The 24,058-nt window shown below is 40.9% G+C and overlaps 1 protein-coding gene across 3 annotated transcripts in view; it reads right to left on the reverse strand.

The window, feature by feature from the left end:
• Positions 1-829: 829 nt before the first annotated feature.
• The window catches only part of SH3BP2 (SH3 domain binding protein 2), a 212,575-nt gene continuing 189,346 nt past the window's right edge, over positions 830-24,058 (reverse strand). For all 3 annotated transcript variants that reach the window (XM_029592104.1, XM_029592093.1, XM_029592083.1), the window contains exons 10-13: positions 14,032-14,087; positions 11,789-11,870; positions 10,489-10,548; positions 830-1,958 (exon numbers count right to left, since the gene is read on the reverse strand). In XM_029592104.1, the coding sequence (XP_029447964.1) occupies positions 1,821-1,958; positions 10,489-10,548; positions 11,789-11,870; positions 14,032-14,087 (336 nt within the window). In that variant the 3' untranslated portion in view covers positions 830-1,820. The remainder of the gene's footprint in view (positions 1,959-10,488; positions 10,549-11,788; positions 11,871-14,031; positions 14,088-24,058) is intronic.

Genomic DNA, 24,058 nt, shown 5'->3' on the forward strand with positions numbered 1-24,058 from the left:
ACCAACTGATGGCTCACTGGATGGGAGAGGGAAAGAAAAAGGAAGGGATTTTTTTTTTCAATGATCTACACTACTGTTGAGCTAGTTGGAAGAGTTCTAGGAGGGCTTTTTTCAATAAGAGCAGCTTATTTTAAAACAATTTTCTTCAATCAGCTAGTTACTTTCTTAAAATGACACAGACTAGCTGCAGGGCTGATCCACGAGATTAAACACTGGCAGGCCGATACAGTACAGTGCGCACTGTTAACCTGCATTTGGATGCGCGTTTTGGACGCGCTAGCTTTACCCCTTATTCTGTAAAGGATAATAGCACGTCGAAAATGCATGTCCAACCCCCCCCCCCCCCCGAGACTAACAGCGCCCGCAACATGCAAATGCATGTTGTTGGCCCTATTAAGTCATTCCCGTGCAATACAGAAAGTAAAATGTGCAGCCAAGCCGCACATTTTACTTTCAGAAATTAGCGCCTACCCAAAAGTAGGCACTAATTTCTGCCGGCACTGGGAAAGTGCACAGAAAAGCAATAAAAACTGCTTTTCTGTGTACCCTCCGACTTAATATCTTGGTGATATTAAGTCGGAGGTCCCGAAAGTTAAAAAAAAGTAAAAAAAAAAATTTGAAATCAGCCTGCGCTTGTGGGTTGAAAACCGGACGCTCAATTTTGCCGGCATCCGGTTTCCGAACCAGTGGCAGTCAGTGGGCTCGAGAACAGACGCCGGCAAAATTGAGCGTCGGCTGTCAAACCCGCTGACAGCCGCCGCTCCTGTCCAAAAAGAGGCGCTAGGGACGTGCAAGTGTCCCTAGCGCCTCTTTTTACCGCCGGCCCAAATTTAAATATTTTAGTTTACTGAATCGCATGCACAGGACACTGGCCTGTGCGCGCGCCAGGAGAGTGGGCGCTCGCCCGCTCTCCCGCGAACTTTACTGTATCGGCCTGTGGGTGGGGGAGGGATCACATCCCTCACCCCCACCTCATGCTCATCAGCGTTGCAACCGGTCCACATAATTTAAGGAAGGTAGTTAGCTGGTCCCTGGCATTCAAAGGGTTGAAAAACATTGTCCTAGCAGACACGCACAGCTTTGCTTGCAGTGAAAAAAGTCTGGCACACCCCTCCACCCAGGGAATGTACCAGAAGCAAATCCCAGTAGGAGTCAACGGAAGCATAAAATGTAACTTTTCAAATACGTCTGATTTAAAAGTCAGTAGAACAAAGAGCATGCTTTAAGTATGCGAGGAAGGCCTTGGTTTGAGTTGGGCTGACATTCCCTTTAAATAGGAGACTGTGTTCCAGTGATCTGATGTAGCACGGCATATTGTCTTGAACATATTAAATTGAAGCATGCTGTGCTTCCTACACAATAATAAATAATGCACGTAAAACCCAGGGTACTATCTTAAAAAGAAATTAAGTCACCACTCAGTGCTCTTAAGATACGGAAGCAAAGTGCGAAAAAGTAGACTTTGTTTTTTGCCCTGAATTTCACAACAGAAGAGGGGCAAAAGAAGAACAAAAAACAGAAAGATGCAACCCATGCAGGGCTGTTCTACTGCTTTCTGTTTTGAAAGAAAAAATAAATAGAAATGACCACACCCTGGGTCCCACCAAACCCTGAGCCTTTTCTGAAATTATTGCACTTCAGACTGGGCCTACATTCTTCTCTTAGAGACTTGGTGATGCCTTTAGCCTTTCGCAAGGGTCTAGGTAAACAAAGCCCACTTTTGTGCCTTGTGGTGCAAGAGCAAATCTGTGCTCAGTATCTTCCCGTGGCGTGTCCCAACAGATCTTAGTTTTTAAAAGTCAGTGACTCGTGGAGTTTGGTCACGTTGGTCCAGTGTAACCATAAGGATGTTGAAGCAAAAGCTCACTGTGTCCGGGTAAGACATGAGTGTGGTAGTGTTCAATCAAGTTTCCTATATCCGAAAACATTGAGTCTTCTTCAAGGTACACTCTTGAGTCCTGAAATAAAAGAAGAAAAGCATCTGTCAACAGCAATACTATTTCCCCACACAGAATATAGAGAATATACAATATAATGGTTACCAAATTGATAAAGCTTTTATTCTTAATGTACATAAGTAAGGAATAGTATTTTCCCAGCGATAGCAGGCTGAATTAGCCATGCTGTCTGGGAGCGTTGCGACCAGATCAGTAGACAGACTAGAGTACAGAGTTTTGAACTCTGTGCGGCTGCGTGGTGAGGTTCCCGCGCGATTGCCTGATTTACCTCAGTCTCTTTTTTTCCGCGAGCAGGACTGCATGCGGGGTTTTTTCTCCTTCCTCATCTCTTCAGATTTTTCTTCAATTTTTCGATTTTTCTCTTGGCAGCGATGGCTCCAAAGCCATCGGGATTTAAATACTGCCAATGTGGCAAAATTATGTCCATCACTGATGGACATAATTATTGTTACATTTGCTTGGGCCCGGAGCACGACGCAGCCTCATGCAGAGACTGTGGTCGGATGTCACCCCGGGCCAGAAGACAGCGCGCTGAGAAAATCACGTGCCTCCGGTGGCCTCATTCTTCGCCAGGCCCGGCGAAGAAACTAAAGAAAACGCTGGCTAGAAGATAGACATCGCTGGAGGGCAATTCGGCCAGGTTGGTACCACCACCAGGGCCGCGAAAGGACATCGAGGCCTCGACTTCTTCGGCAGGAAAGTCTAATGCGCTGTTCGGGTCACAGGGCTCTGTACCCGCTCGTTCCCGTTCCTTGACGCCGAAGCACTCGGAGCATGGGAGACACAGACAGAGCAGCTATATGGTGCACGGCGCATCAGCACTACATAGGGGCCCGCCTTCAGCATTTTTATGCCAGCTGGAAAGCGATTACTTCAGACCGCTGGGTGCTAAACATCATAAAAGAAGGTTACAGATTCTACCTTTCCATACACTTCTAAAATGGCAAGCATGCTTTTTTTTTGATCTTCACCATATGAGTTGACATTTTCTGTCCCTAAAGTTCAAAGAAATATTTACACAGTAAGGACAGTTTCTATCTACTCTAGCTTATGCTTTGTTTTGTTTAATTCATGTATCAGATGCCAAGTCGAGAAACTTATTTGCCTTTGGTTGTGCTTTTGTCTGAGCCCCGGCTTGGAAGATTTTTTACTTGCAGCTCAACACGCTGGGGGCTCGGTCTCTCGCTGAGCTTGAGGATCAGAACTTCCCTCTGTCGCCTGGGACCTGTCTTCCAGAAGCTTGTAACGGAGACTGATGTCCTGTTTGATTTCTTTCAGCTCCCCTTCATTGACCTCATCATTATCCTTTTCCACTTGGGCTTTCAGTACGTAGCATTTAATCATGGGAAAAGAAAAAAAAAAACAAAACCAGAAATGAGTGGAGAGCCTCAGTGGAGGCTCCTGCTCCACCAGGACAGCTGCTGCAGGAAGGGCTTTAATCGCAGCGGCTCCGCGGGCTTGGGGCTGCTGCTGCGATCAACACCAGTGTCATGTGGCTGCCCTGACCGGCCCCCCCGGGGCATGCCCAAAGCCCCAATAGGCCAATCCACCTCTGAGCAGGAGAACTGCTTTGACAAGAGTTTACCTATCAACAGATTGTTTCTCAGAAAATGTTCTCTTCAGACTTCTGAATCAGCACAGAGCTGGACTAAAATCATGCCAACCAGACAGGCACAGAGTATATTCTATCCAACCTTGATGGTACAAGGTAACTTTCTTGAATCCAGATGCATTTCATTCTTCTCTGAGAAAGTGGCAGAAGGTTTCCTGATCATACATGAGGCAACATACTGTACTTGCCCTGAGAGCAGTTCCTGAAGCTGCTGGCCTGTTTTGAAGCTATATTGTCCATAAAAAGAATTAAGAATAAAAAGCGTTGCCCACAATTTTGCATTTCAGAGGGAGCCCACAGCATGTGGCTGATGGTAGTGGCCAGGCACTGCCATGGCTGGGCAACAGTAAGTGGGAAAGGTATAAGATAGGGGCACATGAAAACACATGTTGCTGAAGCTCAACAAAGAGGATGACTTTGATTGAGATGGAGATCCAGTGGAGCAGGAAGAAACTACTGTGCCAAAAATAATAATGCAAAAAAGAATAAAACACACAAAAAAATCTGACTGGTATAACAAACATGCTTTGAAGAGGCTTATGGAGCAGTCAGTATAGAAAAACAAAAGAAAATAAAAAATATCCCACTCACACTAGCTGAAAAAAAGTATAAAACCCTGAAAAATGTCAAAAATTCAGAAGAAAGAATTAACTTTTGAGGCTGAGAAACTGACAGGAAGCTCCTCTTGGAGAAGTAAAAACTGAGGCAGCTTGCATTTATATTTACATTTCTACCACCACTAGAGCATAAGAGAAGATGCATAGACAGGGCACACGATGGGTCATGTGGCCCATCACTTTGACAGGGACATTTTTCTTTGGAGAATGGTTATTGGATCCTCACATATAATAGAAATAGGTGTAAAGAAACCTTGGTTTCCTTATCAAAAGGAATGTACCAAATCCTGGGGAGGTTCTGAGTAGGTAAACGAGTAGAGGTTGGGGTTCTGACTCTCTCATGTGGGAGAACGAGATGGTGTGTTTTTGAGCCTTTTTAAATCCCTGCCACCATCTTAGGGCATGGATTCTTAGTTTCATTTTCCTGAGTTGCTCTGTTCAGGGACAGCCCTGCTTTTGCAGTCCCTCTTTTAGTTTATTTTCTGGGAAAAGAACTCAGAGGGTCATCTTCACAGAGACTTAGATAAAGAGAGTTAGAAACAGAATGTCTTGGCCCTCTTTTTGGTCCAGAGTTTGGGAGACCTTAAGAAAATAAGAACATGCCATACTGGGTCAGACCAAGGGTCCATCAAGCCCAGCATCCTGTTTCCAACAGTGGCCAATCCAGGCCATAAGAACCCGGCAAGTGCCCAAAAACTAAGTAGATCCCATGCTATTGATGCCAGTAATAATAGTGGCTATTCCCTAAGTCAACTTGATTTATAGCAGTTAATGGACTTCTCCTCCAAGAACTTATCCAAACCTTTTTTAAACCCAGCTACACTAACTGCACTAACCACATCCTCTGGCAGCAAATTCCAGAGATTAATTGTGCGTTGAGTGAAAAAGAATTTTTTCCGATTAGTTTTAAATATGCTACTTGCTAACTTCATAGAGTGCCCCCTAGTCCTTCTATTATCCAAAAAACGGGCCGATATAGTACAGTGCGCTCCAACGGATGGGTCATGTGGCCCATCACTTTGACAGGGACAAGCACTGTTAGCCGGCATTTGGACGTGCGTTTTGGACGCGCTAGCTTTACCCCTTATTCAGTAAGGGGTAATAGCACGTCCAAAACGCGAGTCCAACCCCCCCAAACCTAATAGCGCCTGCAACATGCAAACTGCTTTTCTGTGCACCCTCCGACTTAATATCATGGCGATATTAAGTCAGATGGCCCGCGCCATTTTTAAAGATGGTGCCGGCCATCCATTACTCCTACCATGTAACAGGGGCCGGCCAATGGCATGGATACCCTGTCACATGGTAAGGGCAAAGGGCCATCGGTGCCATTTTGAGTAGTGGCAGCAGACGGCCCAAGAGCGGGAGATCGCACTCGGGACCCCCACTGGACCCACCAGGTACTTTTAAAAAGTTTGGGGGGGGGGGTCGGGAGGGTGAGGGAAGCTAAGGGATCTGTTTTAAAGGGTCGGGGTGGGTTTTGGGTTTGTTTCTGTGTGCCGTTTTTCCCGCCCTCCCCCAAAACAATAAGAGATCCCCACAAACAATTTCGTGGGGTTTTCCTATCAGTTTTGGGGAGCCCCCAATTTCTGACGACTTTGAAAATATCGTATGATATTTTCAATCATCAGAAAAACGATTCACATCCCTATTAATCTTACTCTGTTTCCTGTCTTTTTAACCAGTTTGTAATCCATGAAAGGACATCGCCTCTTATCCCATGACTTTCTATTTTTCTTCAAAGTCTCTCATGAGAGAATTTGTCAAACACATTCTGAAAATCCAAATACACTATATCTACTAGTTCACCTTTATCCACACGTTTATTAACCCCTTCAAAAAAATGAAGCAGATTTGTGCGGCAAGACTTCCCTCGGGTAAATCCATGTTGACTGTGTTCCATTAAAGCATGTCTTTCTATATGCTCTGTGATTTTTATCTTGAGAATAGTTTCCACTAATTTTCCCGGCACTGAAGTCAGGCTCACTGGTCTATAGTTTCCTGGATCGCCCCTGGAGCCCTTTTTAAATATTGGGGTTACATTGGCCACCCTGCAGTCTTCAGGTACAATGGATGATTTTAATGATAGTTTACTAATTTTAACTAGTAAATCTGACATTTTATTTTTGAGTTCCTTCAGAACCCTGGGGTGCATACCATCCAGTCCAGGTGATTTGCTACTCTTTAGTTTGTCAATCTGGCCTACTACATCTTCCAGGTTTACAATGATTTGGTTCAGTTCAACTGACTCCTCACCCTTGAAAAGTATCTCCGGAACAGATATCTTCAACATCTTCATTTGTAAACACAGAAGCAAATAATTCATTTAGTCTTTCTGCAATGGCCTTATCTTCCCTAAGAGCCCCTTTAACACCTCAGTCATCTATTGGTCCAACCGACTCCCTCACAGGTTTCTTGCTTCGGATATATTTTAAAATGTTTTTATTATGGGTTTTTGCCTCTACGGCCAACTTCATTTCAAATTCTCTCTTAGCCTGCCTTATCAATGTTTTACACTTAACTTGATGATACTTATGCTTTTTCCTATTTTCTTCAGATGGATCCTTCTAAATTTTGATGGATGTTATTTTAGCTAAAATAGCCTCTTTCACCTCACCCTTTAAACATGCCAGTACTTTGAAGCGCTGAAAAAAGTGCGAAAAGTGGAATATAAATCTAAATTTTCTCCACTGCAGGACCTACCATATGGAATGCTATTCCCCCCAATCTCAGACAAGAACCCTGCCTATTGACATTTAGAAAAAGGCTTAAGACTTGGTTATTTAAACAAGCCTTTCCCGAAAGTCACTGATTCACCATAGCAACCATTACTATACATTCAACACAATGTAAATAATTACTCCTCTTACTGTTGAGTTACTTATGCTTTGTTTTACCTTCCCCAGTTTCAGCACCCCTGTTTTATTGTAACTTTTGCTTCTCTTCGCTATGTTAATATTTAAGGTTCATTGTACCCCTGTTCTATGTAAACCGGCATGATATGATTGTATCATGAATGCCGGCATAGAAAAGCACCAAATAAATAAAAATAAATAAATTAAAAAAAAAAAATTTTGCCTTCATTCCACCTTTCTTAATGCTTGGAATACATCTGGACTACGCTTCTAAGATTGTATTTTTAAACAATGTCCATGCCTGTTGTACACTTTTAACCTTTGCAGCTGCACCTTTCAGTTTCTTCCTAACTATTTTCCTCATTTTATCAAAGCTTCCCTTTTGAAAATTTAGGGTTAGAGCTGTATTTACATATTGTCCCCCCTTCCAGTCATTAGTTCAAATTTGATCATGTTATAATCACTATTTCCAAGTGGCCCCACCACCGTTATCTCTCTCACAATATCCTGCATTCCACTAAGATTTAAATCTAAAATAGTTCCCTCTCTCGTTGGTTCCTGAACCAATTGCTTGTTGCTGGAGAAAGAAGTTTTTTTTTTTTACCCTTCCTTTTTCTCATTTAGTTTCCACTATTTTTAAGGTTTTTATCTGTGTCTTTATTGACTGAGAATCCTAGGGCCCAAGGTCTCAGTACTATTTTGGGATCCGGTGGTGTATAGTCTTTTTCCCAGAAAGATCCTGAGAAGTAGCTGTATCATTCATGAGGAATGAATTCCCATCCATTTTTACTGGGGAGGAGTGAAGATCATTTTTTTTCTAAGACTTTCCAATAAGGTCCCAGGTGAGAGATAGCAGCAAGATCAGTACCATACTTGGATCTGATGGGAGGAAAAGAGAATATTGAAGACAACTGGAGAGGTATGAGATAATTGGGACTTTTCATTCAGTTGAATAATTAGGACTACTAATCTGACCATTTCACAATGGGAAGGGATCGGAGGTAAGTTTGAGAAATTGGGAGAAAGCCTATACTTTCTTCAACTTTGATTAATGGAAAAGGTGAAGGAGCTGAATTATTAAGGAACTGACTATTACAAATTCTAAAGACTTTGACTGGAAGAGTGATGTCACAAATGTATTAACTGAAACTTGTAAATCAATTGGATTTAACCTCAAAAGGCTGTAAACATTTTCACCCATTTGATCAGCTATCAGTAAAAGAAGTTGGAAACCCCTCAGGTTCTAGTGTGTTTATTGCTGTCATAGATGTCAGTGATTATCAGTGCTCTATGCCAAGGGACCTAAGGGGCCGAATTTATGTGATAAGCTTCCCCCACTGAGAGCCCTGGGCCACTCAGAAGTACAAGATATCCAGGAGAATCATTCCAAGTAGGGATAAAAGCTTGATTGTATGCCTTTGGGTCCAGTATCTAGGTTTTATACCACTCAGGGGTGGCATAGGTTTGCCAGTTGTAAAATTATTAATGTAATTCTTAAGGGTTCTCAAGGCAGCATGTTTAATATTAATGTTGAAAACAATAGTACTTAAAAGGTTTTGAGAGCTTTTTATTGAACAATGGAGACTTATTTATACCACAATTTTAACAGAGAATTTCTATCAGATTTCCAGTCACAATCCCTTAACCTTGGCTAATGAATACCTAGAATACCTAGCACAATTCTTTAACCTCTCTCTATTACTGAGATTCACACAGCAACTTAATGAGGAAAGGAAAATTCTTTTTAGTCTCCCATTAACAGTATTTCTTAATAACCATAAACAATTGTTACTGTATACATAGTGGTAACATGAGACCATTGTTTTAAAGGTGTTTTTTTGTTTTTATTTTATTATTTTTATTTTTTTTACAGGACAGCATTAATTTACCAAATTGTTGCTTTGTACTGAAGCTAACACTGACTAGTGCTATGTGATACTCTGCAGCCAAAACTGAAATGGTGGATGCACCCTTACTCGCTTCCACAGAACAGCTGCAATTACAGATCAATTGTGATCAGTGGGTCAGTGAGTGGGGGAAGTTATCTGGGTAACTTTACCCAAATATTCAATGGCACTCATCAGGATAAGTCTGCCACTGAATATATCTGGCTAAAATTACTTTATCCAGGTAACCTTAAAATAGACATCAGACGTGACCAGCTAACGCTAGCAGGAGTGTGCTCATATTCAGTGCCGTCCAGTTAAAGTGTAACCTCACCCCAGAAATTCCTCAAAATTTTGCTTCTTCCTATGCAGACAAATTTTGTGTGGGTAATGGTTTTTCCAAGACAAAATTTACCTGTTCGGCAGGAGGATATTTTAAATCCCACAGCGGACAAATATTTTGAATATAGACCTCTAAAGGCCGGATTTTAAAAAGGTTACGCACGCTGAGCCTATTTTAAAAAGGCCCAGCGACTCGCGTAAGCCCTGGGGGCTTGCAAAAAGGGGGCGGGGAGGGGCGGGGTGTGGGCGGGGCTGGGGCCAGAGGTTCCAGGCACAGCGGCCATTTGCTGCTGTGCTTGGGATCGCGTGCCGGCAGTTGATCGGCGCGCGCAACTTACTTGAGCCCCAGAGCTGAAGAAAGTTTAGCAACTAAAAAAGAACTCAAAAAAGGTAGGGGGGAAAGGGCGGGGGAGGTAAGGGAAGGGAAGGTGGGGTGGGGTGGGGGGGTAGGGACTGGGGGAAGGCAGCGTGGCTTGGAGCGGGCTTGGTGCGTGCAAGGTGCGCATGTTATAAAATCGGGCGCACATGTATGCCCGCGCGCAACCTTTTAAAATCTGCCACTATGTGTTTAGCCCATAATGCACTTGTGTATAGTGTATAGTCTAGAGATCCAAAATCTGTAGCTATAGCAAATAACTTCAAACTAGTTTGATTGGAAAAATATATATGGCAAAAAGAAAATACTATTCAAATATTTAACAGTCTGATTTCTACTCTACCTGCTGCTGATCTTTTGTGGCTATTAGCGGGACGCAATGAGAAAAGGGTAAACGTGACCTTATGACTTATCTATGCTCTTTTCATAAGGGATACTCTGCAGGTCACAAAGCAGCTCGGGTCAGGGAGAAAAACTTAAATGCTCTCCATGTCATCCATATTTTTTGGTATTTGCCTAGCATGAAGGACTCTTGTACAGTTTTAAATTTTGGAAGTGAAACATTTTCAGGTATTCAAATCTGAAGATATTCTAATATTTTGGGAAATCAAAATTATAATTAGAATGTAAATTTTAATGGGAAAAGAAGAACTTTTGGATGTCAAATACTTTCAAAATGAAAACAAAAGTGAAGTCTTGCTTGCAGCTTCAAACACATTGATCCGGAACTCATGTTAGCTAAAAATAAAATATATTGGCTCCCTTGAAATGTAGCATATAAGAATGTACTGTTGAGGCAGATAGGTTCATTGTGTTTCTTTTGACTTAAGATTTATACCAACCTGTTCAAAGACTCTGTAGTTTCTAACTTTGCCTGAAGATGTGTCCCATACAACCAATACCTTTACAAAAACAAAAAAAGGTACAGCATTAAATTCAAGGCATGGGAATATAAGTTATATATTCAGTGCAAGGCAGCTGATTAAACTGTGGGGCTGACCTGATGGTAGGTGCTGTACATCGCCATGTGGAGGGACCCAAATTTGATTCTCAGTTGTGGTTTTCTGTCTCCCCCTCTTCCTAGTCAACTGGGGAGGCAAAATGTATAGCCTTCAGGGGGACCATGAATCCAGGATTCTGGAAAGAGCCCTGATGCATGGCCCCCAGTCGAGGACCATCACCTCAATGACTGGCTAAACTAATGTTGGGAGGGGACAGAAAAAAAGGACAAAAAAATCCCCAGGGGGTTGTGAATGAAGGCTCACAGTGCCAGACCCCAGCCCTTGCTCTGAGCGAGCTGAAAGCCCAAAGATGCAGGAGAAGACTGTCAGGTCAACCCTCCCCTAAAAATCTGCACTAAAACCATTTTATTTTGTCAAAGGTTGCATCTTAAAAACCCTTAAAATGCTTGCTTGCCTAGTTAAGGTACCACCTCTGCCCTTCCATGGATTTCTTTAACAAATTATTGATGTGTTCATTTGGTACCCTTAATATGTCCCTTAACCAATATATATCAAATACATCAGAATAACTATGTAAGAGGGAGATAACTCAGATTAAATAGGTAAAGATGTCATGTTACACCTTTAAATGAACAGCTCAGCATTAGTGAAATGTGAAACTTTCAGCAAAAGCTAGCAAAAATTTGGCCATTTTCAACCTTTTATGCAGAAATTATATTCTACGGTCAATAGTTATTTCCGAGTATGCTAATTTTGTGGAATATCTGCAAAATTATGTATGAATCTGCTATTCTATCTATCACTGCTACCTTCTTTCTAGTAGCAACCATGCAGGCTTCAAGCGCATGAAATGCAATGTCGTAAAAAAAAAGCATTAGAGAACATCGTCTAAATATTGCTCATCAAATTAATTTGCCTGCAGTGACATCAAAGGAAAGACAGAGGCTGACATTTTGGGACAGAGTGAAAGAAACATTACATATGATATAATTGCTTCTTGCAATTCACTGAAAAGCAACTCAAATTCAATATTGCAGTGAAATGCAGTGGTGTACTGGCTATCGATGAAGATATCAGAAAAGAATTTAAGATGTACAGCCATATTCAGTTTGTCAACAAAACAAAGGGCAGGTTGTCTCATTTCAACAGCCTGTACCAACTGATTGAGATGCAGTTTTACCTTTCCTGGCTTTGTGTTAGAATTCCTAATACAATATAACCCATTCAACGGGCTTCCTCTTGGGTTAGTGGCTTTGAATATCCTGGAAATAAGCAACAATACAGGTCATCTTCCAGAGATGCAACACAAGGATGGATATATCAACACCTGCAAAAATATCTGCCCAGAGCACTGTTCTAGTAAACATGTTCTCAAACAACGCTGGCACCACAAGCATTTTCTAACTTTGCAGGCCATCTGTGCTGACCTCATGAGGCAGAGCATCCTGCATGGCCTGAGAGTTTTGAAAACATTTGCTTGCGGTACTGACATAGTGCAAGCAGGAGGAGCAGTGTGCAATGGCAGGATTGTACCAAGGGTTCCCTCCTTCCCCAAACGCAAGTTGGCCTGATTGTTTGGAGACTCTTCCCCACCTCTAGAGGTATAATTTTGTGAGGGGGATTCTGGGAAATAATTTATGAGAATTTAAACCTTGGAAATCCTCATATGGTAACCTAGTATTTGATACCATTGCATTATGGGAAAGTAAAAATGGTCAAATTTTTGTTTTAATGCAAGAGGTGAGTAATACTAAATAAACTGTATATTCAGCTACAGCCACAATAGAGGCATGTTGATAAGAAAGAATCTGGATATTTGGAACAATTTCAGGGAAAGTAATTACCAACTGGATGCAACACTAGCAAGCCATTCTGGCCTCAAAGAGGCTTCTTTCTCTCCTATCAGGCTGTACAAGAAATGACACTAAAATGCGTTTCTCTTTTCTCATGTGACTTGCATGAAAGAAGCTCAATATCTTAAATAAGCACTTCAACCTTGATGACGCAGTCAGTGTGATTGCAACACTTGAAATATCTCCACAGGTGTATACAGCTGAAATATACTGCTAAGCATCTTCCAAAGGAGAACAACTTTTTAATTTGGAGTTGTATTCTTCATTATTTAGATCTTGCCAAGAATCAATATAACTTTTGTTTACCCCACTGGCAGAGCACCAAATTTATGCTAATCTGATCAGGGACCAAGGAGCCAACAATGTTCTCACTGACTCCCTGATAAGCTCCATGGGTAGAGAGACTGGGGGTGCCCAGCACTTGGATGCATGCCTCAAAATCAAAAAGAAAATTGCTAGATCCAAAACCATTACTTTTTCCTTTCAGAGGGTACATAATACTACACTTTAGTGCTCTGCAATACTGGGAACAATTCAAACTATCCAACACTTTCAGAAGATTAGTCTTTACCTTCTTTTTTTAAATCCCCTTTCCCAATCAGTATGCCCAAGCACCAATCTGAGGGCTGGAAGTATGCTTACTCTAGGATGCACCCTCGGAACCGCTTTTTGGCTTCCTAGAAATGGCAGACATTTTTTCTCCCTCCTCTGGTCCTCTTCATGTTCAGGACAGACAGGGAACCCAAACCTGCATCCCCATGCCAGCCCTTGGATGGGACTCTTTAGGAAGGCTTTTCCCACATGTTGAGATCTAGTCTGTTACTATATCTTCCTCCATTACAACAGCAGCATTCTATATTTTTTAGCATCCCACAGTATTTAAAATTAGACACAAATGTGTAAATATATAAAAATGGAAATGAAAGTCAAACAAGTTGCAGGTGATACATTTTTTAAACGGTATAGTAGCCAATTTTCAAAGGCTTTAGGCTCCTAACATTTGGAATTAGATTCCTACATAAGCCCTTTTGAAAATTTACTAGGGCCGAGTCCCTAAATTTTGTCTCCTAGTTTCACTAAGCTCTTAAATTTAGGAGCCTAAAATGTAGGTGGCTATGGGGCAGAGTTAGGGTGGGGAAACAAAGTTATGAGCTTAGAACTGATTTTCAGACCTAGGCATCTAATTTAGCAGCCTAAATCTAGGCAAATAAATAGCGGTCCTAACTTTCAGGATTCTAAATGTATGTGCATTTTCAGCTGAAAACTTAGGGACCTAATTTAAGAGGCCTAAATTTAGGAGCTCATTTCTTTTTTTAAATATCTGCCCCATAATGCAATACATTTATGATTAGTTTTCAAGATCTGTGCTCTCTTCATTAGAGTACTATAGAAAATGCTAGAGATGATATTGCCTGAACATACAGAAAAAAATGATTCAAGAGGAATCAAATTGCTTGAAGTTGCTTGTTTCTCACATACCCCAGGTTGGATTTATAATAGTGTATAAAATCTGGCATTTACATAGAAGTTCGTTTTTTAAATATTAACTTTAACTATTCAAATGAATTACCTTTCTACTTCAAAAGATTCAGTTGTACTGACAAATATCGACCTGGGCAAGGATACCTTAAAGAGACAAAGACATTTTATCAGTGAATAATTATGGAATGCAGGTGCATCACTTGCTTTTCAACATATGACTATATTAAAATTCAGTCGTGTGCTAAAGTTTAGGTACCGATGGTCAAATTGTATGCTACAATGAATCTTTAAGTCAGGCGAAGGCAACTCTGGTCCTGGAGTTCCACAAATAGGTCTGCTTTTCAGGATATCCATGGTAAATATGCTTGAGATGTATTTAAATACAATGGAGGGCAGTGTATGCAAATATACATCATACATAATCATTGCAGATAACCTGAAAACCAGACCGTTTGTGGCACTCCAAAACAGATTGGAGTTGCCTACTCCTTTCTAAATAAATAGAAGCTGACAATTTCTACATGGTACAAAGTTAAGCACAACATTTTTCTGAAATTTTTAATATAAAATTACTATGCACTGATTATAACATATTGAAAATAATAAAACCATGAATATGGCATGTGCAGAAGTTTGATTCATTATTACTTTAAAAAAAATAGTTGTTAATAAGGCCCTAAAGGTTGATTGACTCATTAGATCTTGTATTATTTGAAGACAATTCCACAGCTGAACAAATACTCTGACCCTTCTAACCCCTCAGGTTATGATTGTTCTTCTCTATACTTTCAACAACCAGGGCTCCTCTGAGCAGCTGTATGAGCATTTGAAAATGAAGATACTGTAATTCACCCTTACAAAGTAGAGGAAGGCTACTGAAAAATCTCTAAATGCTTCCAGCAATTTCAAATGTCAGAAGAAAGGGAAGTTACAGTATCTTGCATGGTTGTGATCAAACAGTTCAATTTTTGATTCATCAGTCCAAAGCCTTTGTTCAAAAGAGTTCAGGCTTATCAAGGTTTTGTTTTACATAATTTAGATACTGACTATATTGGTGAGGTTGTAGAAAGTTTCCTTCTGACAACTCTCCCATGCAGATCACTGTTGTATAAGCAATGCAGTACTTTAGTCTTGTCGACAACTAATCCAGTAGCAGCTAAGCTTTTCAGCAGTTGTTTGCAGTGAACTACAGGTTCTGTTTTGCAGATCTGACCAGTTTTTGGGAAGTTCAGAGAATTTTCTTAGTCTTCAAAATCTTGCCTTGACATCAACAGTTCCATGTAACTTCCATTTCATAAAAATGTTTCAGACAGTAGAAATTGCTAGCCAGAAGTATTTAGAGATTTGTTTACTTTCCCCTGCTTTGTAAGAGTGAATTATAGCATCTTCATTTTCAAATGCTCAGACAGTTGCTACTAAGAGGAGCTCATGGTTGTTGAAAGTAGATAGAACAATCACAATCTGAGAGGTTAGAAACGTTAGAGTATTTGTTCAACTGTAAAATTGCCTTCACCTGACTAATTGAAGGCCTAACAAATCAACATTTTATGCCTTAAGAACTTTTTTAACTTTGTACTACGTAGAGGGTGTGTCAGCTTATATAAACTTAGAGATTCACTGAAATATAAAATTTCACCAGGGTGCCTAAACTTTTACATACAACTTTATCTTGCTGATGCCTGTTAACTGGCAAAGTATGAGTTAGTGCCTGTACTTCAGTCCTTCATCTATTGTGCTAGATGTGTAAAAGCCCAATCCATCCAATATTTCCTCCTATATATAGGTCTATGGAGATCTATTACTTATCTAATGTGTATTCATATATTAAAATGTTTGTTGCTATATTGATCCCAGGAAAGATAGGATACTTTTGAAGTGATATATTTCATTGATCTAGCTGAAAGAAATTACACATGGATGTGATGCACATAGGGGAAAAATAATCCTAACAATAGGTATACAATTGGTTCCATATTAGGAGTCACCATTCAGGATAAGGACCTTGGAATCATGTGTGTACAATGCTTTGAAATCCTCAGCCTAATGTACAGCAGTGATCAAAAAAGCAAATAGAATGTTAAGAATTATTCAGAAAGAAATGGAGAATAAAACTGAGAGCATCGTAATGCCTCTGTATAAATCTATGGTGCAGAGGTATCTTGAGTACTGTGTGCAGTTCTGGTTGCCTCATCTTATAAAACAGATAACAGAAAAGATACAAAGAAGGGCAACAAAAATGATAAAGGGGATGGAACAACTACCTTATGAAGAAAGGCTGAGCAGATTGAAGCTTTCAGCTTTAAAGAGAAAAGAAGATTGAGAGGGGATATGATAGAAGTTTATAAAATCATGAGTGAGGTGTAACAGGGAAATAAGAAACAATTATTTATCCTTTCAAAGAGAACTAAAACTAGGGGACACTCCCTGAAAGTAACAGTAGGAGATTTAAAACAAAGCGGAGAAAGTATTTTTTTCACTCAGTGCACAATTAAGCTGTGGAATCTGTTGTTAGAGGATGCGCCAGGGCATTTAGCATAGCTCGGTTTAAAAGGGGTTTGGACGTAAGAACATAAGGTATGTCATGCTGAGTCAGACCAAAAAACTCTTTGAACCATGCATCCTGTCTCAGACAGTGGCCAATTCGGGTCACAAGTACCTGGCAAATCCCAAAGAATAGATCCAATCCCTGTTGCTAACTACTAGAGATAAGTGGTAGCTTTGCCAAGTCTACCTGTTTAATAATGGGTCATGAACTGCCTCCAAGAACCTGTCTAAATCTCTTAAATCCAGCTATGCTAGATGCCTCAACCACATACTTAGGCAACAAATTCCACAGCTTGATTGTATGTTGACTGAAACAAATAATTTCTCCGATTTGTTTTAAATCTGTTACCTGATAGTTTCATGGAATGTTCCCTATTCTTAGTACTAATTGAAAAAATAAATAATTGCCACCCATTTACCTGATCCACATCACTCATGATTTTATAAACCTCTACCATATCTCCTCATCTCCAAGCTAAACAACCCTAACCTGTTTAGCCTTTCTTCCTAAGCAAGCCATTCTATCCCCTTTATCATTTTTGTTGTTCTTCTTTGTACCTTTTCTGTTTCCATTTTCCTTTGTACCTTTTCTATTTCTATTTTTTTTTTTTAGGTGGGGCACACAATACTTAAGGTGATGTCGCACCATGGATTATGATATTCTCTTTTATTCTCCATTCTTTTCTGAATTATTCCTAACATCCTACTTGTATCAGTGATTGCTGCTGCACGCTGAGCTGAGGATTTCATTGTCCACGACGACTCCAAGATATTTTACTTGAGTGGCGACTCTTGATATGGAACCAGCATTATGTAACTATAGTTGGGATTATTTTGCCCTATGTACATCACTTTAAATTTAATGTGGACAAGTGCAATCTGCTGTTTAGATGCCCAGTACTCCAGTCTTGCTAGGTCCTTCTGCAGTTCTTTATAATCCACTCACTGTTCTCTTTTTTTAGATCATTTATGAATCGGGTATGCTAATAGCACCAGTCCCAGTGTGGATCCTTGGGGCTAGGGCTGGCTTTATGGATATTAGTGCCCTTTGTAAATACCAAATGTAGCAAACCCTCCCTCCATCCAAGGAAAATTGGGAGTGGAGGCGAGAAGGAGGTCAAGTATGAATTAAAATTCAACATTCATGTTATATGCAATCCATTTTTAACAAGAGTGGCCTAGTGATTAGAGCAATGGGCTGAGATCCAGGAAAACCAGGGTTCAAATCCCACTTCCCCCACTGTCATTGTTTGTCACTTGGGCAAGTCACTTTATCTGCCATTGCCTCAGGTACTCACAGGGGATTTTTCAAAGGAGTTACACGTGTAAATGTAACATACTATCACAGCAATTTTCAAAAGCCATTTACCCACGTTAGGTGCACTTAATGCAGTTAAAACTTATTAACAATTCAATGGCATATATTGTAGCAATTTTCAAAATCCCACTTACACACGTAGATTTCATTTATCTACATGTAAAACCCAGTTTTAAGCTTGTAAATGCTTTTGAAAATTAGGACCTTAGATTGTAAGCTCTTTGGATCAGGAATTTACTGTACCTGAATTCTAATAAAAGAAAAATGCTATAAGCTGCGGTGATCATTATTTGGAAAGGTGGGCTAAAATTCTAAAAATTACCATAAATTAAATATGGTGGGGGGGAAAAAAAAAAAAAAAAAAGATCAGGAGGTTTCACTTATGTTCAATGTGACAAATGGGCCTGCCGGTTCAAAGGATGAAGTGCTACCCCAAATCAAGTCCTTTTTATGTGGTTTTTTTTCTTCTTCTTCTCAAGTGTTCATGCCTTCATCCCTCCACCACAGCCCCCTTGCATGCATGTAGCCCATGTTCACTCTCCTCCCCACCAATCTCCCTTGCTTATTTTTGCCACACTTTGCCTCACTTTCACCCATCCAGTTCTCCTTGCCCACTCACATCCCTCCGTCCCCCATCTCCTTGGTCACTGGCTCCCTCCCACATCCTTCCTTGCTCACGCTCCCTCCCTCTCTTCCCATTCAGTTTTTGCCCCTATCTTCCCTTTGTTCACTTTCTCTGCTCTTCTGCTGGCAGGAGGAAACTAGCAGTAGCAGCGCTTTGTCCTCTTCTGGCTCACTATGGAAGTTTGATCCACGCACACCTAGCAAGTACTACAAGACTATGGAGGCCTGCATGGATCAAACTTCATAGTGAGCCAGCAAAGGAGGAAGCAGACAGTTGCAGGTAAGAAGCACTGCTGCGGCTCTCCTCCTGCTGCAAGAGGGGGGATCACACTGGGGAAGGGGTGGGGTGGGAATTGGCAATGATACAGGATCAAACCTGGGGGAATGTACTTAAAAAAAATACCTGCCAGTGGCAGTGAGGTACAGTCCATGAACCTGCAAGGAATAGGGGCACAGGTGGAGCAGGTGCCTCCTCGGGTAAGGCACCCTGTGTGGCTGCACACCCAAAACCCGGCTCTTGCTAGGACACTCCACTATTTACATTTCTCCATTTAAAAAAACTGGCTATTTAATACTACTTTCTAATATCCAATTCTAAACTGTCTTTTAACCAGTTATCAATTCTCTATAGCAGCGCTTCTCAACCGGTGTGTCGCGACACACTAGTGTGTCGCCAAACACCGGCAGGTGTGTTGCCTCTCCCAGTGTCCCACTACCCCGTTCTACTTTCCTTTTGCCTTTTTCCAGCCCCCGCGGGCCAATTGGAAGCCTCCTTTTTTTCTACCCCCATTGCCCAATGGGAAGCCTCCTTCATTCTGCCTGCCCCCACACAGGCCAATCTGAAGCCTCCTCCCTACCAGTGGAAGTAGGAAGAAGGGAGGAAGCCTTTGATTGGCCGGTGAGGCAAGCATCAGAATGCTCGGGGGTGGGGTGGGAGGAATAGAAGTTTTTGAACTCCGACGAAACAAGGCCGCACAGTGAAGAGGAAACCCGACCCCCGACGAAGCAAAGCCGCCATGGGAGCCCATTCCCATGGCGGCGAAGAGGAAACCCGACCCCGACCGAGGCCACCATGGGAGCCCATTCATGTGGTGGCGAAAAAAGAAGGCCCGCCAGAGTAAAGCCGTGGCAGAACTGGAGCCCATCTCTGCAGTGAAGGAAGAAGTTTTTGGTGAGAGCTGGTGTGTCTGTGTGTGAATGAGTGCCTGGCTGAGAGCTGGTGCATCTGTGTGTGAATGAGTGCCTGGCTGAGAGCTGGTGTGAATGGGTGCCTGGGTGAGAGCTTGTGTGTGTGGGTGTGAATGGATGCCTGGGTGAGAGCTTGTGTGTATGGGTGTGAATGGATGCCTGGGTGAGAGGCTGGTGACTGGTTGTGGGCGCTAAGGAAGAGGACTGTGAGTGAGGACAGAGCTTCAGCAGCCCTTGCTGCTTTTGGTGAGTGCTATTGGCCTGGAAGGGAAAGGAGTAGGAGAGTTGCTGGAGAGGGTAAGTAAAGGTGGTTTTTTAAGGTTATTTTTCTTGATGGACTGCCATTTTAATTATTGGGTATTATGCGATGTCTGCTGTTTTGAAATATTTATTGATATTTGGACATGTTTTAATAATTTTTATGAGTTTTTAATTGTTGAATATTATTCTGTTCAGCAGCTGTTTTGTAACATTTTTAGTATAGCTTTACAATTATTTCTGTGTGGGGCTCTATAGCAGCTTGGCTTATTCTGTTTTCCCAATAGGAAATGTTTTAGTGTTTAGGGCCTGGTTTAATAGTTGTATTTCTTAGACAGGGTTGTTACTGTTGAGTGTGTTCCATAATACAGGTGTAACTTTGTGCCGGTTAGTTTGTGTGCATTATTGCAAATCCTGAGAGTCTGTTAAGTGCTATATTTCTCTTTCCATTTCTCCAGGTTCGCACTGCATGCAGAGTGGCTTTTTTGGTTTTCCATTCCAGTTTCTGTTTCCATATTTATAATTTGTGGTTTTTCTGTACTTGGTGAAGGGTGTGTGACCGAGGTGAGGTATTTAACTAGCATGTAGGCATTTGTATCAATCTTATTTGTTGTGTTTTCTCAATAGGATATGCATTAGTGGTAAATTACTGTCTTTTCATAAGGAAGGCTATTTTGCCTGGTAGTAAAAGGAGTTTGTTTTGCTTTTACTGGGATGTCATCAGAACCAGAATATTTTTTTTGTATGGCGAGTTGTACAGGGTAATGCCCTAGATCTGCTCTGTACTCATTGCTGGGGGTTGAGGGGATTCCTGTGGATGCAGAGTGCATGTTTACATTTAGCCCCATGATGGTCACATGTTCAGTGTGTCATGCATGTGAGAACCATTTGTCAGGTTTGTCCCGGCCAAAAAAAGGTTGAGAACCACTGTTCTATAGGATACTGACTCCTATTCTATAATGTTTTCATTTCCAGAGGAATCTCTCATGAGGAACTTTGTAAAATGCCTTCTGAAAATCCAGATACACCATAGAAGGGGTGGCCAATTCCAGTTCTCAAGAGCCATAAATAGGCCTGGTTTCAGGATATAATGCCTCCATTGCATGCAAATCTCTTCATGCATATTCATTATGGTTAAACTGAAAACCAGGCCTGTTTGTGATTCTTGAGGACTGAAGTTGGCCATCCCTATACTATATTGACTGATTCACCCTTATCCACATATTTATTAACACCTCTGTTTGCTAAATCCATGTTGGCTCTTCCCCTTTAAGTCATGTCTAGGTATATGGCCAACAATTTCCTTTTTAAAAATAGCTTCTAGGGTTGTGCCGAGGTAAAAATTTTGTTTTGGCTTGTTTTTTCATTTGGGGATGTTTTTTCCTTCGGGTTTTGGTTCAGAAAAACCTTTTTCCAAACAGCATCTGTTCTATAATGAAGCAATATTTATGCGAAACACCGGCCGATGTCGGGCTTACTACTCTTCTACTGTATCCTGAGGAACAGATGTCATTTACTTGACTAATAACATTTTGAAAAATTTTGGAATATACATTTTGAACTGGTCAACAAATGCCGCAAATGACGAGTGGTCCGGACGGCAAGTGATTATACTGCCGTTGTCAGGCTTGCTGATGCGGTTTCATAAAAACTTTTGAATACATTGTAACACATTTTATTTATTTATTTATTTACTTATAATTTTTATATACCGACATTCTTACATTAAAATGCAAATCATACCGGTTTACATAAAACAGAAAAAGCAGGAAAAAATATTTCCATAGTCAAATACAGAGAACATTTATAATAAAATTGTTAACAAAGGCATAAGGTAGGAACTTGAAAAAAAGGTTACTTAACAGAAAACATAAAAGAAAAAATATTATATGAAGCACAAAGAGTTGCACAAAGGGTGTGCACAGCTTTAAAGTTCATTCTTTGAGTCTTTGTTGGGTTTGCTTGTTTTAAGGCGATAAGACTAGTTGTGGTTCTTTTGTTTTTTGGATTTTCACAATTATCCCTTCCATGGGATTCTTCACTACAGAAAGGGTAGGAGCGATCTCCAGTCACTCCTGTGCCACTGGCTCCCCTTTACAAATGGTGCTGGCTGGCACCATATTTTTTAAAAAACAACACTGCCCACCCCAGGCAGACCTATGATTATAGATTTCAGGCAGCAACAATGGTTGCAGTTAAGCTTCCAATGATTCTTACCTATATAAAGTAAATTATTCTTGTGTCAATATATTATATCACAAACTAGGAGGATTACTTGTAGTTTTGTTTTTTTTCCTTTATGGACTTTATTATTTGACCAAATTTTTTTTTTAGCCATAGCCGGACATCTGTGACAGGTACAGTTCTGCAGAAGCTGCACCCTGCATATGCTCTTACCAGGCATCTTGGAACATAGAACACTGTCATAGTGTAACCTGGAGGAGATAAGCAACATCCTTTTTCTAATGGGACAATCTACAACTTCTGCACTGTACAGAGAGGATGTATACATTTTTATATTTTTATTTATTTATTAACCACAAACTCAACTGGGTACCCAGGATGAGTTCCTGGCAAAAAATGACTTTCAAATTCCCAATGTTATTAAATACTATGCTGCTGTCCCCCAATAACAGGTACAGGAATCCTCTGTTAGACTACCAGGTGCTTCAGCAGCAGTTACCTTCAGTTTTATTCCCACCAAGACACAGATAAGTTGGCCCTCCAGACAATGAATAATGGGGGTGGGGGTGTCACAGCCTATGATGCTCAATGTTCCACTCAAGCAGATTTGGATGTTATCAGAACAGTGATGAAAACTGAGCCTATTTATTTATTTATTTAAGGATTTTTATATACCGCAGTACGTAAAGATATACATCACCGCGGTTTACATTTAACAAAAACTTAGCAACAGGCTTTACAATTGACATTATTAATAGGTATTAATTAGAATAAATTACAATTAACAGAATTGACGGAAAACAGGCTGTACAGACCGTGGACCATCCATTAGTGTTTAACATACAATTAAAATATTGAAGTAACTAATAAACCTTTACGAACCAACACTAAAACCAAATAGCATATACTACAATAACGGTGCTGAGAGTGGATACAAGTTCTATATTGCACAGAGGACATTTCTGTTATATAACGCTAATTAAAATCATGATCGTGGATGGGTGGGTAGATAGGGTGTAGGAGGAATTTGAGGAGGGAAAGAGGGGAGGATGGACACGGAGTAGGGGGATAATAGGGGGAAGCAATTTGAATGGCATTTCAGTTAATTGGATATCAATGTGTGAAAGCTAGTTCAAATAACCACGTTTTGAGGCCCTGTTTGAACTTCTTATGGCAGGGCTCCAGACGTAGGTCAGTGGGCATCTTGTTCCATAAGTTGATTCCCGCTATGGAGAAAGCACGGTCTCTTGTGGTCACATGTTTGATATGTTTAGTTGGCGGGGCTGCAAATTTAGCTTGATGGATATATCTTATGGGTCTCTTGGAGGTGCGGAACACAAACTGCTCCGAGAACCATTGCATCTCTTGGTTATAGACCGACTTATGAATAAGGGAAAGAACTTTAAAGGTAATTCTAGATGCTACTGGAAGCCAATGCAAGAACATGAGTGCTGGTGTAATGTGATCATGGAGACGGGTATTGGTGATTAATCGAGCTGCTGCATTCTGTAACATCTGTAAAGGTTGAATTGAGTTTTTAGGGAGACCTAAGAGTATTGCGTTACAGTAGTCAATTTTTGGTAGTATGGTGGCTTGCAATACCGTCCGGAAATCTTGTGGATGTAGAAGAGGTTTAATTCTTTTTAGTGTGTGAAGTTTGAAAAAACCATTTTTTATTGTAGCAGAGATGAATTTCTTTAAAGTGAAATGGTTGTCAATTATGACGCCAAAACTGCGGACTTGCTGTAGTTGGGGAAGAACAGATGTAGAAAGGTGGGATGTGTTGGAGGGGATGTTATTGTGTGGCGTGATGAGGATGAGTTCCGTTTTGGAAGTGTTTATAGCTAGGAAGTTTTCTGTGAGAAGCTTTTTTATTTCAGCCAGGGCTGATTCCCAGGTTTTCAGAGCATTAGAGATGGAATGATTAATAGGGATGATAATCTGTACGTCATCAGCATATATGAAGTGACGGAGATTCAGTTTTGCTAGGAGTCGACAG

This window comes from Rhinatrema bivittatum, chromosome 1 (assembly GCF_901001135.1).
Source record: "Rhinatrema bivittatum chromosome 1, aRhiBiv1.1, whole genome shotgun sequence".
Lineage (NCBI taxonomy): Eukaryota > Metazoa > Chordata > Amphibia > Gymnophiona > Rhinatrematidae > Rhinatrema > Rhinatrema bivittatum.